This window comes from Centroberyx gerrardi, chromosome 19 (genome assembly GCF_048128805.1).
Source record: "Centroberyx gerrardi isolate f3 chromosome 19, fCenGer3.hap1.cur.20231027, whole genome shotgun sequence".
NCBI lineage: Eukaryota > Metazoa > Chordata > Actinopteri > Beryciformes > Berycidae > Centroberyx > Centroberyx gerrardi.
Window position 1 is genome coordinate 8,687,342 of NC_136015.1, and position 13,326 is coordinate 8,700,667.

At 45.9% G+C, this 13,326-nt stretch overlaps 1 protein-coding gene across 1 annotated transcript in view; it reads left to right on the forward strand.

Annotated features, from left to right (window-relative positions):
- csmd2 (CUB and Sushi multiple domains 2) overlaps positions 1–13,326 on the forward strand; it is a 235,940-nt gene that overhangs the window by 141,324 nt on the left and 81,290 nt on the right. The window contains exons 23-26 of the mRNA XM_078290607.1: positions 340–509; positions 617–773; positions 1,069–1,260; positions 5,291–5,417. Coding sequence (XP_078146733.1) covers positions 340–509; positions 617–773; positions 1,069–1,260; positions 5,291–5,417 — 646 coding nt within the window. The remainder of the gene's footprint in view (positions 1–339; positions 510–616; positions 774–1,068; positions 1,261–5,290; positions 5,418–13,326) is intronic.

Consider the following 13,326-nt stretch of genomic DNA (forward strand, 5'->3'; position numbering starts at 1 on the left):
TTTTTGTTCCTTTTTCCCCCCACTCTTTTCCTGATGTGATTCTGAAAAGCTATTTTCAAATGGAGTCAAAATGACGGTTAATCATATTCAGATTGCAGTGTGATTATGATGATGTGCCACTCAGAATCCAGCTACAGTCATTGGCCATCTTCCACCCCATCACCTCCCCCGTTTCCCTATGCATGCCAGCATGAATAAATCCACTTCTGATGCAAGATTCAAACATATAGCGATTGACATGTTCTCTGCTCTCTCTCCAACACCAACCCCCTCTCTCTCTATCTCTCTCTCTTCCCCTCTCTCTCTTTCTCTCTCTCCGCTCCCTCTCTTTTTCTCTAGCTGAGTGCGGCTCGTCCGTGACTGGCATGCAAGGGGTGCTGCTCTCGCCCAACTACCCCGGGTACTACGGCAACAACCACGAGTGTATCTACTCCATCCAGACGCAGCCTGGCAAAGGCATCCAGCTCCGAGCGCGGGACTTCCGGCTGGAGGAGGACGACATACTCAAAGTGAGGAGGGGGAACGGGGCTCTCCCTCTGTGTGTATACGCAGGCTCGTGGCGCATATCGGTGTGTGCGCACCTTCGTCCAACCGCTCCCTCTCTCTTCCTCTCTAGGTATTTGACGGCAGCAGTAACAACGCTCGTCTGCTGGGGGTGTTTACAAGCAACGAGCTGCTAGACACCACGCTCAACTCCACCTCCAGCTCCATGTGGCTGGAGTTCGTCAGCAACGCGGAGAATACCAGCAAAGGCTTTGAGTTGCACTTCACCAGTGAGTATAACACTGGCTCTCTCTCACACACACACACACACACACACTAGCATGCCCGCCACTGGGTCACACCTCTTTTTCTCAGGTGAACAAAACAAAGAGAAGGCAAGTCCACAGCAGAAGCCAAGGGGTATTGCATGAAGCTAAGAGTGAATAAATAAATCAAAGCTGGAGACTTTCTGTACACTTCACGCTAACATTTCTGTTTTTGTACCTTTCTAATATTTTGCTTGTCCTTGTCATTACCCCCCTTATCCTCGCCCTGTCCTCCCTCCCCTCGCTCTCCCTCTCCAAGGTTTTGAGCTGGTGAAGTGTGAGGATCCAGGCGTTCCCCAGTTCGGTTACAAGCGGGAGGACAAGGGTCATTTTGCGGGCAGCACCGTGTCGTACAGCTGTGACCCAGGCTACACCCTGAAGGGCCCCGAGGTGCTCACCTGCCTGAGGGGGGAGCGGAGGGCGTGGGACAGCCCCCTCCCGCTCTGTGTTGGTAAGTCCGGTGCTCCTTGGGATATGGACGGTGGGATGTTGTGTTTTCTCATGTTATCTTGCGTCTCTTATGTTTGCCTTATGTTATGTTATATTATGTTGTCTCATTCTGTGTTATGTTATATTACATCACGTTGTGTTGTGTTGCGTTTGTTGTATTGCGTTCGTTGCGCTGCGCTGCGTTTTGTTACATCATTCATTTTATCAATGGCAGCCGTACTGTTTGGCACACTGCTGATTCAAACCAATTTCAGCTGCCCTAAGTTGTTCTTCATGACCTAGTTCCTTATCCATCAAAGTTCAATTAACTGTAGACAATGTGAATAGGAATACCGGGTCACCTCAGTGCAGGTGTTGGACAGCTCTGTGGTTTGTTTCAGCTCTATGCAGCATGAGGCATTCTTTCAGTTGCTCTCCTAGCACTTTATTCTATACGTTATCTCATCAAGTATGGCTGTGCTCCTTTTAGATCCTCATATCTGTATTGCATCATGGTTGCATATTTCCCCTTTTCACATTGTTTTTTACTAAAGTAAGAGTCTTCCTCATATTAACAATACCTAGACTCGCTGCCTTCATGGGGAGTAGAAAGCTTCAGAGGTTACTGTAGGGTGAAAATGTCATGGGTGTAGTTCAGGGAAAACCCGTCTAAACTTAGTTAACTCACCTTTTTATTTGAAGAATGTAAATATTCTGACAAATCTTTATGATGTTAATTCATAGTATACATTATAGTAAGTAGTATTAAACTGACGTTATGTGAAGTTATGTGATGATAAAGACCTTTAAAAAAACATATATTTCTGAAAATATGGATATTTTTAGATTGCTTCTTTGCCTTATGATGATCACTGACTGGAGGTTATAGTTCCCCTACATTTTTATTTACCACTACTTTTCAGTATATTCTCCTGTTTCATGGGTCTCACAAGCACACACACGCATGCACACACACGCAGATGCACACACACACACACACACACACAGATAAGCCCTCCAGATGACCCAGTCAATTAAGCAGTTGTTAGTCATAATGTTGTAATTGTAATATACATTCTATTTGGCAACAACCCAGCTGCAAGGCCGCTACGTACTCACAATACATGCACACACACACACACACACACACACACACACATAGACACACACATCACTGCCTCGATGACAACTCCAGAGCAGTTTTTGGATCGTCTCACATTTCGACAAAGCGTCTCACAAGCCAGTCAGAGGCTCAATAACATTCCGGGCCTGGCTAAGAAGAAACAGGCAGAACGGTGTGTTTTGACATCAGCCAAGGTGATTAGAATAATAACGCTCCACTCCCTTTTTCAACCCAAACTCTGACAGGTAATTTCACGTCTCGGTATAAACAACATTCAGGCAATATCTGCGAACACGTTTGTCCTCCCCGTGCCCCTTCCACTGGGTGATAGCCTAACAGCCAGAGTGAATTTGGGAGAAGATGAGGGACTACTTCTGTTTGTGATGGGGGAATTATTTTCTAGCAGTGGGGACAAACACTAGGCGCAGATGAGAAGGCTTAGGGAGCGGGGAGAATGAAGCTCATGAAAGGTAGGGGGAGTTTGTATCCTGAAGGTTACAGAAGTGGAAGGTTGCCAGCTTGAAATCCTAGGTGTGAGTGTGTAAATGTTTATATCCCTCCCTTCCCCTGCAACTACTAGGCTGCTGTTGAAAATAGAGCCCCATGTACACCAAAACACACATCGCCGCACTCATGTAATATTTATGTCCATTCAAACTGACAGTAAATGCCTTTTCTTGCTTGTTCCCCAGATCCATTTTTGACAATATTTTACTCTCTAAGCTGCCTGTCATCTGTTTGATTTGCATGTGACTTCCTAGTTTTTATTTTGTTTTAGTCATCCTATCCAAATACAATGCGATCACCCAGGATGCACGTAAATGCCAAGCAGCCCGGGCGGAGAACAAGACAGAGACGGAGCAGGAGTCGGCACTGGAAAGACTTATGGAGAGACATAGATTGAAGGGGGAGAGCGGCTGAAAGAGTTATACTGCTGTGGTAGTGCTGAGGAGCTCCTAATATAGTTTCTCCAGCAGCAGGTCATCAGGCCAGAAGAAAGAGATGGGTTTGTCTCGCTGTGATAGATCACCGTCTTCTCTTCTCACTCCGCAAAACACTGCAAGTTTTCCACGGGAAGAAAAGCATATCGGAGAGAGAGAGAAAAAAACTCGGAAGAAAGACAAAACCTCAGCAAGAGCGTAAAGATTAATCTGATCACACTTTCATTTTTTTGCCATTTTCTCTCTCTATCCAGCCTTCTCTTGTTCTTTTTTTCTACTTTTTCTCCCTTTTTTTTTAGTTTGCGAAAGGCAAAAATGACCATTAAATTGCTTTTGGCTCTGCTTTTGATTTTTTTTTTATCAGGCACATGCGTGTGTGTGTGTGTGTGTGTGTGTGTGTGTGAGAGAGAGAGTTTATGCTTTGACAGCAAAAATGATCAGAGGCCAGCTCTGGTGATTATTGCTGTTTAAATGTATAATGCATGAGAGAGAGAGAGACAGAGAAGAGAGAAACAAAGCGGAGACTGATTTGTAAACACAGAGAAAGAGATGTTTGTCAAATGGAAGGTGACAAAGCGTTTTGGTCTGATGTGTATGGAAACCACGGCTCTCTGTCCCTGTCTGTCAGCCTGGTGTTTCCCTCTGTGTGTGTGCGTGTGTGTGCATGTAAGTTGATTTAGTTAGTTGATTTATAACTAACTCCCTGCTTGCCAGTCTGTGTCTGTCTGCCTGTGTCTATCTGTCATCCTTGGTGTGTTGCAGCACAGTGCCTACTAGTAGCAGATGGGTTTCACAACTACAGCCATCACCATCATCATCAGTATGATTCTTAGACCTCCATTTTCTTCTTGTTTGAAGGAGCTATTTTCTTCCAAGAGGAAGGGAAAGGAAAAAAAAATACCCTCTTCCCGTCAGTTGAGATGCCCTCAAGGATGTCAACAAAAACACTTTATGAGGAGGACAATTTTTTTGTTTTTCATTCTCTTTTTGGAAGAGGGCAGGGGGTGGGAGTAGGTAGGTGGGGGGCTGGAAATTGCTTTTGAGTCATGGAGGTTTTCTGAAGGCAATGCATTATGAGGTTGAAAATGATCTTCCACTATTCTTGACAAAATGTGTTTGCCTCTAATTTTGCTTTCTAGTTTCATAGGTGTGTGTGTGTGTGTGTGTGTGTGTGTGTGTGTGTGTGTGAGTGACTGAGCTCATATTTGGTGTGTGCCACCTCAGGGGCGTTAAGGGATTCACTGCTTGTTGAGCTATGAAACTAGAACCGTCGTATCTACAGGCCCTTACTGTATGAACACACACACACACACACACACGACCATTGACCCTCCCCTGACAAACAAGTGATTCATGACAAGTCTGCCGTTCCCTTGGTATGATGTACCGCCTATCATACTGCCCACAGGGTGCACATCATATCAGTGATATTGAAATAAACTTCAGTATACCGCCACGTCGCTCCAAATCCCGGTCTCCATCAAAGTGATTGTGAACTTGAGCTCGGGTCTAATTTAGCTGAGCGGTCGTCGCGTGCCGGAACGATCCCGCCGAATGCGTTGTTCAGTCAACAAGTACGTCAGCTTTCAAAGGCCACAGGATGAGATCATGGCTGAGATGGTGGATTGCCGCAGCTGAGCCAAGAGAAGATACAGTACACACACAGAGTATATTGACTTGGCCGCTCTCCCTCCTATCATTCAAATTGCAAACAAGATGAAGGAGTATGTGACTGCAATGTCAATTTAATAATGATGAGAGCAAACTGATGAGATGCACTTTATTGGAAGTGGGGTGATTCAGATTCTGGTCGTGAATTACATGAAACGTGTTAACCTTTGTTTTAACCTTTTTATATGATATTCAGACTACTGCTAAGCTTTTGTTTTCTTTCTCTCTCTTGCCTTTTTTTTCCACTTGTGCCCATCTTCTTTCACCTTACTCACTCTTCACTTCCTAAATCTGTGTCCTCTCTCTCCTCTCTCTAGCGGAGTGTGGGGGCACCATCAAGGATGAGCCCACCGGTCGCATCCTCTCTCCTGGCTACCCGGCTCCGTACGAACACAACCTGCACTGTGTGTGGACCATCGAGGCCGCTCCTGGAAGCACTATTAGGTCTGTGCACCGCCGGTTGTTTCCTCCTGCGTACTTTCTAGTTTTCTGATTACATTGTTCTTTCCCAGTCTTTGTTTCAATCTACCACCTCTCAATATACTTCCAATTTAGCGGCCCATTTGCAGTGGTATTCATCACTTTCACAGGCTACGGTGTAATCAATCTTTAGTGAGCTGCTTTTGGCAAATTGTTGATTCAGTGTTGGATGAAGGGCAGTGCCACCTCAGAGCCTTTGGGTTTTTAGACTTTGCCAGAGAAAGTCGAGCGGTTAGAGATAATTTTGGCCCGTGTGTGCATGTTGAGACAGATAGCTTTGCTCGCATGAGTTTGACCACTTGACACCACTTGACACAACAGAAAGCAGCCAAGGCTCTAGTCAAAGCCACTTACTTTAAACTATGCTTCAGGATTATACTTTTCAATCTATCATGCTTACATATTAATCCAATTCAGCTAATGTATGAAAGTAGCTATACATTCTTACAGTAACACAGCTTACTGGAAACTCACTGACCTGCCATGCCTTCTGCTTTTTTGTTTCCCTCTCTGTAAATAAATGACATTGTGTCATAGTGCTCAGGGAAACCACACACAGCTACCGTAAGCTTGTTGTCCATCCATCCATCCATCCATCCATCCATCCATTCATCCATCCATACATCCATCCATTCATCCATCCATTCACCCATCCATCCATCCAGCCATCCAAGCAGAGCAGCCCAGACATCCTTTTCCCCAGCAACTTCCTCCAGCTCCCTCTGGTGGATCCCCAGAGGCTCCTAGGCATGCTGGGAGTTGTAGTCCCTCCAGCCTGTCCTGGGTCTGCCCTAGGGTCTTCTCCCAGTCGGTCATGCCTGGTACACCCCCAAAGGGCGGGCATCCAAAATCCTTACTAGGTGCCTGAACCAGCTGGTCACCCATTTTGGAAATAATTTTTTCAGGCCCCTGGATACAGTTCTGTTTGAAGCTGATACTGCTTTACTGTGTCAGGTGAATTTCTTGCTCAAGCTGACAAATTTCAACTGCAGTGATCACCTCTGTGCTTCAGTTTGCACCACCTAGAGCGGAATTGCGTCCATCTCGCTCCATTTGCCTCTGTCCATTTACTCTGCATGCATTCACACTTTTTTTCTCTCGCATATAGTAAACAAAAAGTTGGAACACAACGATGCTTATGTGCATGTACATTTTTTGTTTGTGTGTGTGTGTGACCTCCTCCCTCCTCTGGCTTTCAGAGTTAATGAATGGACACACGTCCTCGGTAATGGCCACTCATTTTGCCGGTGTAATTTTGCATGAAATCTGGCTGAAAGGGTCTGATAATTAATTAGATGTTATAATTGCACTGTTTATGAAACACCTCACCTTGCCACACCCCGCCTCACCTCACCCCTAGCCACCCCGACCATCCTACCCTAAACCAGCCTGGTGAAGCTTCAAAGGCACACTTCTTGGCTCTTCCTGACTGTGTTTATGTGTCGCCGTAAAGCAGGGATGTAAAACAACACAATTGTCTTGTAAGCCTAGGTACTTGAAGGAACTGATTATGTGGAGGGCACAGGGCTCTTCAAAGAGAATGCTGCTTATTCTCTGAGTATCTTTGGCCTTGAAGGAACATGTGGGAGAGGGGAGGAGTGGTGGAGGTGGACGAGAGACTGGATAGTTGAAATGGAAATGCTATCTTTGTTTTCTTCCCACTTGTGATAAATGGCTTAATTATTCCTATAGGGGAAGATCACACGCTCATCAATATGGAACACCATGTCCGTGCGGTATATTTGTGTGCATGTGTGTGCATTTTTTTAATGTATGCATTTTTTTTTTTGTTCATTGTCCCTTCCATTGTGCATATTCGTTAGCCTGGGAGTGTGCATTCATGTAAGTGTGTGGGTGTTATTAAACATGCGCGTCAGTGTGTGTGCTTGTGTGTGTGTGTGTGTGTGTGTGTGTTGCCTCACAGGTTGCACATTTGCATGTTCTCTGACATTCCTAGACCCCTCGTGATTGCTAGCATAGGTTCATTAGTGCCTTCACCACCTCTGGGTCCCTGGCATCCCTCTGTAAGTTACGTTCCACATACATGCCTTTGATCCTATCTACACCATCCATTATTGAGGCGCATTTGCAATGCATTAGACCTGGGATTCCTTGTCTCGCAAATGCTTTAGCTGAAAGTAGCGCGCTAATCAGACCGCGCCGAGCGCGTGTGAGACCGAGAGTCGTGCCAAATGACAGCGACCGTCTAACACCGCCTACTCACTGGTGCACCATGGGAGCTCAAGGATTGAGGGGTATGGATAAAAAGAGGGCGGACGTCATATAGTTGGGAGGCAGAGAGAGGAATAGGCATATGAAGAGATAATAACTAGATTAAAGGAACATAAATGATAAGGGAGGCAAAAGAGCCATTTGAAATACTATGTATTCATATTACAGGGTGGTTACTGCTCCAGAGGTCAAATGAGGTATAAAGGCCTCATGGTTTCACTGAAAGATGAAGCCGAAACTATTCATGAAAAAATAAGGATTTTGAAAAGAAGCTCGGCCTGTGCATTGGAGAGCGCGAAGATTATAAGACAGAATGCACTGTGTGGGCCAGAATATGGAGGCGTTTTGACTCTCTGGTTCACAAGGCATCAATAGGACTCACACAGTGGGTATGTGGGAGGCTACAGTATGTGAGGCAGCCTGTTGGAATTAGGGAAGTTGTCGAACTCTGTCTAGCAGCTGCACAGTAGGGTAGCTGGAGAGGAAGCAGTCAAGAAGCACAACTGGCTTTCTCTGTCTGACTCCCTTACTTTCTCCCTCACTCTCTGTGACTTCCTCACTTTCTCTCTCACAGACACACATACAGTACAGGTGAGACCGATGTATCCTTTTGCTTATATATTGGGCCGATATTGGCCTTTCAATAAAAATACGATAATGACCAGTCACCATTGCCGACTGCTGGTATGACAGAGAGGAGGATATGATTTTACCCATCGAAGAATACCATTAGCATGAGTTTTACTGGAGAATTTTAGTGTCCCATGATGGTCTACACCAAAATATACCAAAATATTGGTATAAGGTATTGGCCTTCAAAAACCCATATCAGTCGAACCCTAATACACACACACACGGACACACACTCACAAACATTACATTTCATACTCCGAACTGGGTTTTTCACAATCCGAAAACTTCAGAAAAGTTGAATTGTGCATAGGTGCACCTACGTGTGTGTGCGTGTGTGTGCGTGTGCGCGTTCACAGTCCTCTGCTTTTATCTCACCGATCCATTGTCCAATTCGACACCTGTGCCTGGCCAAAATTCTGTTTGAATTTTCTTTTATCTCTGCTATGATAGTGCCGCTTTCATGTTGTTACATCATGCTCACCGCAGCACACGGACTGGGCAAAGATTGCTGCAGTCAGACCTCACCACAGGTGTCAAGAAAACCCTTATATGTCAAGCGTACTCACGGCGTGTCCTTTTAACCCCGCGGTATGCAAGTGGCTCGGCCCTGGCGCATGATCCCACCGGGACAGTCATACATGGGCCACGTCCGCACGCATTAGCGCTGACGAGGTTAGAACTTCAAGCGTGTCACCACCTTCATAGACACACTCACACTCGAGACAGATGTGAGGAAACACAGGGAATTTGTTTGCTCTGTGTTTCTCGTTTCTCTCACATTCTCTCGCACCACACACACACACACACACACACACACACAAACACACCCACACCCACACACTTAGTTATTTATCAGTTTCATGCACACATACACCTACTCCGAAGACTCCCCACAGGACTCTTGATTGCAGCTCGACTGTTTTGTATTCATACGAGAGAGTCTCGGCGCTCTCTATTTCTCTCATATGAATACAAAATAGTGAAGGCGGAATCAAAAGAGACCCTGGAATACTCTTCCGTCCCTCTCTTCCCCTCCTCTCCTCCTCGAGGCGATTCCTCTGACATTTGATTGAACCATTTTGTCTCGTTAAGAGAGGGACAAGTGTAAAGGAGAGCCCTCAGCCGCAAACTTCAAAACATAGCTGCCTATGATCTCGCAAAACGCTACGGCACGCAGGGACCCAAATTTCTCTTTTCCTAAGAGGGATGATGATTCCACTCCTCCCATTCTTCAACCTGTAATTTTCTTCATCCCTCATATCCCCCACCCGCACCCGTCCCACCTCGCCCCCACCCCACCTCGCCCCCCAACCATTTGTGCAACCGGAAGAGTTCTCTCTAAAGGAGTTTTCCCTACTGGAAGCTATAGCACTTTCCCAGTTCCTCTGGAAATGAACCAATTTGCGTAACTAGCTATGAAGTATTTTCTCCGCGCGTACCAAACACGCTCTCACGCACTCACACACACACACACATACGCCCCCCTCCCCCCACCCAGCCCCCACCCGCTCTATTGCCAGAGCCAGCTGTAGCAGTGGGGCCTGCATCGCGGAGCCAGCGCAGCGACGAGGCGAGAAGAAAGGGAAGCGGCAGGGAGGGAAAGAAAGAGGAGTTAAAAAAGCACTCGCGGATTAGTGAACGTTGGCGGCGAGGGGATTGGCTGGTGGAAAAAAAAAAAAAAAAAGAAAAAAAAGTGTACATGTCCAGCACGGGTTCTACCGAGACCTCTGATCTTAGAGAGGGGGAGGGAGGGGCTGGAGCGAGCATGGGAAAGAGAGAGAGAGATAGAGAGAGATGCCAGTCACACCATCTATTCTCCCTACCTTCCCACATCACTCTTATCCTCCCACCATCCTCTCTTCTTTACCCCCCCCACCCCACCCTTTACTCCCAGAAAGTGACAAGGAGAGATTGGCTATTTTGGTCTTGTATAAAAAGGAGCCAATTATCCTAACATGCAGTCCACGTCCGTCCTATCCATCCGACCGCTCAGCCCAAATCCCTCCATCCCTCAATCCCTCCTCTTCTCTTCCTCAACCTCTTATCCTCCTGCCCTCATCCTCCTCTTCCAGTAATGATTAAGATTCCTCTCTTTGTTCCCTCCCTCAGCCCCGCACACCTACCGCTTCCTTCCTTCCCTCCCACCTTCCCATCCCTCTTTTAGACACATAAATCTGGAAATAGAAAGCGACGCCATTCAGCCTCTGACAGTCCAGAGGGTTGCATTAGAACATGAGACCCGTCAGCACATGAGCATGGATCCAACACGTGCCTGCCGCATAATTCCACCATTCCACATGCAAATCCCCGAACCATCTCACTCACTCACTCGCACACACCCTCAACGCTGACTCAATACACACACACACACACACACACACTCACACGCAGACATTTGCACATAGATACTGTGTACATGCAGGCAGGCACACACATACACTCACACATATTCGGAGCACATGCACTTTTTTGTCTGATTTATACTTGCAAATCCCGTGAAACACCCAAGCATTCTCCCTCCGAGAGTCTGGGGAGGCGGAGTGTAGGAGGATCATGCTAGGATTTGTATATCATAACTGCATTAGCATAACATGCGTGCGGACTGCCTGAGGTGCTTACATGACGGGGGTGGAGGCCTTTGAACACGACCCCTGCGCTCCGGAAGTGGAGGGACTAGCCAGTTTGTTAGTGGCAGATTAGTGGCTCGGCACAATAGCGTTAGAAATGGCAGTCTAACTATGACTGCTGGTGGTATATGACTGCTATGTGAGTTATGAGAGAAGTGTTTTGTTTCGTTTTTTATTTCCCTTTATAACCCAGAGAAAGCAGACTGAGCACACTGGACACACGTCCCGCTTCACATTCATACAGTAACACACCTTCACACTGGGAGCTGCCCAGTACAACCACAGGCTTCTACTGTTGGCCACTGAGCAGCTCTACTGGAACATGTGAGGGTTAAGTGCTTTGTTCAAAGGCAGCTCAGCAGTTGCCAAGGGAGGCGGGAGTGTTACTCATTCACTCTCCCCACCCACGTTTTCCCAGTCGGTCCGAGGATGCGAACCAGCGACTCTCTGGTCACAAGCCCACGTCTCTAAGCTCCTAGCTACTGCTGCACCAAGCAAATACACAGAGAAGATATGCAGGTACCTCAGAATCTTCCTTCTCTAAATGGACTGTGAAGTTTGGGGTTTGATTCCCATGCGCCACAAAGGAAAACACAGAGGTGTGTGTTCTTCATCTCTATTGGCAGTGTGATGTGAGCAAATACCCATTAGTTCTCTTCCTGTCTGGAGACAGACTAGGAGAAATAAAGAGGTTTAGCTTGCTCTGCTATTCAGAATATTTTGTTTTTTCTCTGTGACAGCGAACATGTATTAGTGATATGTTGTTCTTTTCGAATTTGCAATGATATCATGTTCCTTGAGCTTCGGATGATTATATGAAAGAGTGCTATCTATGCTTCAGTGAGCAAAGATATGAGCAAGAGCACTGTAAGCAGAGGAATAATGACGCAGTGGATGGGATTAGCATTTGAGCTAGTTCTCAGATGATGAATGTCATTCCTGTAAACATGCTGCAATGTGCTGCTTTGCTTTTGCGCACATGTGTGTGTGTGTGTGTGTCTGTGTGTATGTCTGCGTCCCTACGTCTGCGTCCAAGGCATGCACAGCACACTTACGTACGGGTGTGTATTGCCACATATGCTTGAATACACCTATCAGTGTACATTTGCGTGAATGTGTACTCGCGCGCCTGTCTGCATGTATTTGTTTTATATGCAGTTCCTTCAGAAGCATTGCGGCGGGACTTGTCAAGTAGGTTACGTACAGTATCCACACATGCAGCACACTGTTGAGTAGCCTCTGGCTGCTGCTCGCACATCAGACAGTATGGGAGTCAGAGTCTGACACCAATTATGCAGAAACGGTGGGAACTTGTTGCTAAAGCCGACATATCAGTGGGTTGCTGTTTCTCCTTTGCATCAGCTGTAGCTCAAGGCTGTGTGTGTGTGTGTGTGTGTGTGTGTAAAGGGATAAGGATACTAAAAGTATATAAAGCGGCACGATTTCCACCAGAACATGGTGTGTGTGCATGTGTGTGCATGTGTTTGTGCGTGTGCACCTCTGTGTGTTTGCGTGTTTGTCTATAGGCTTGAGGCTTTTGATGTATGGGAGTGGCACTCTTTATATCTTCCCACACCAGAGTACATGAAGGGAGGAGTGGGCAAATATGTGCATATTTCCTCCTGTGTTTAGTGAAAAGCCTTACAGACAGAGAGAGATACTGTAAATAGATGGATAGATAGAGAGAGAGAGAGAGAGAGAGAGAGAGAGAGAGAGAGAGATAGATGATAAACTGGAAAATGAAAAAAAAATCTACTTATTGTAAATTATGCAATAAGTAAATATATGGTGTAGGTCAACCTGTTAGCCGTGCACAGCAAATGTGTGTTATTTTCCGAACTTTCTTCTATAATTAATTCTTTTTTATCAATAGATTATAAACAAACATGATGCATTAGTATCAACTTTTTGCCAGTGTAAGACCCCTATATTTAGTACTGAAAAGGCCAAGCTTCTCTCTTAAACATTAATGACAAATATTTTTATTTTGTGCTCAGGGATTCTTTGTTTTTGTTATCAATTGTTTTTATTTCAAAAAGTAAAGCAATAGTCATTGCAATGACAAACACAAAGTATCAGAGTATTTTTTCCCCCTCTAGGACCAAGAAAGGTCCTCCCTCCCTCCCACCCATGTGGCGACCAGTTCCCTCCCCTCCCACCCCACACTAGTTCTACATGACATAGTACATGAATTCATGAATTTACAACAATACAACAAAGTGCACTTAGATACATTGTAATGCCAAACTTAAAGATGTTCAAGCCAGCAGCTGTTTAACATCTGCTGCTGCAGAGGCCCATGCCTGGACAGTCCTTTCTCCAGCCCCATGTATTCTCGCTATAGATTGTTCCATGTGTAGTATGTTCAGAAAAGACATCAG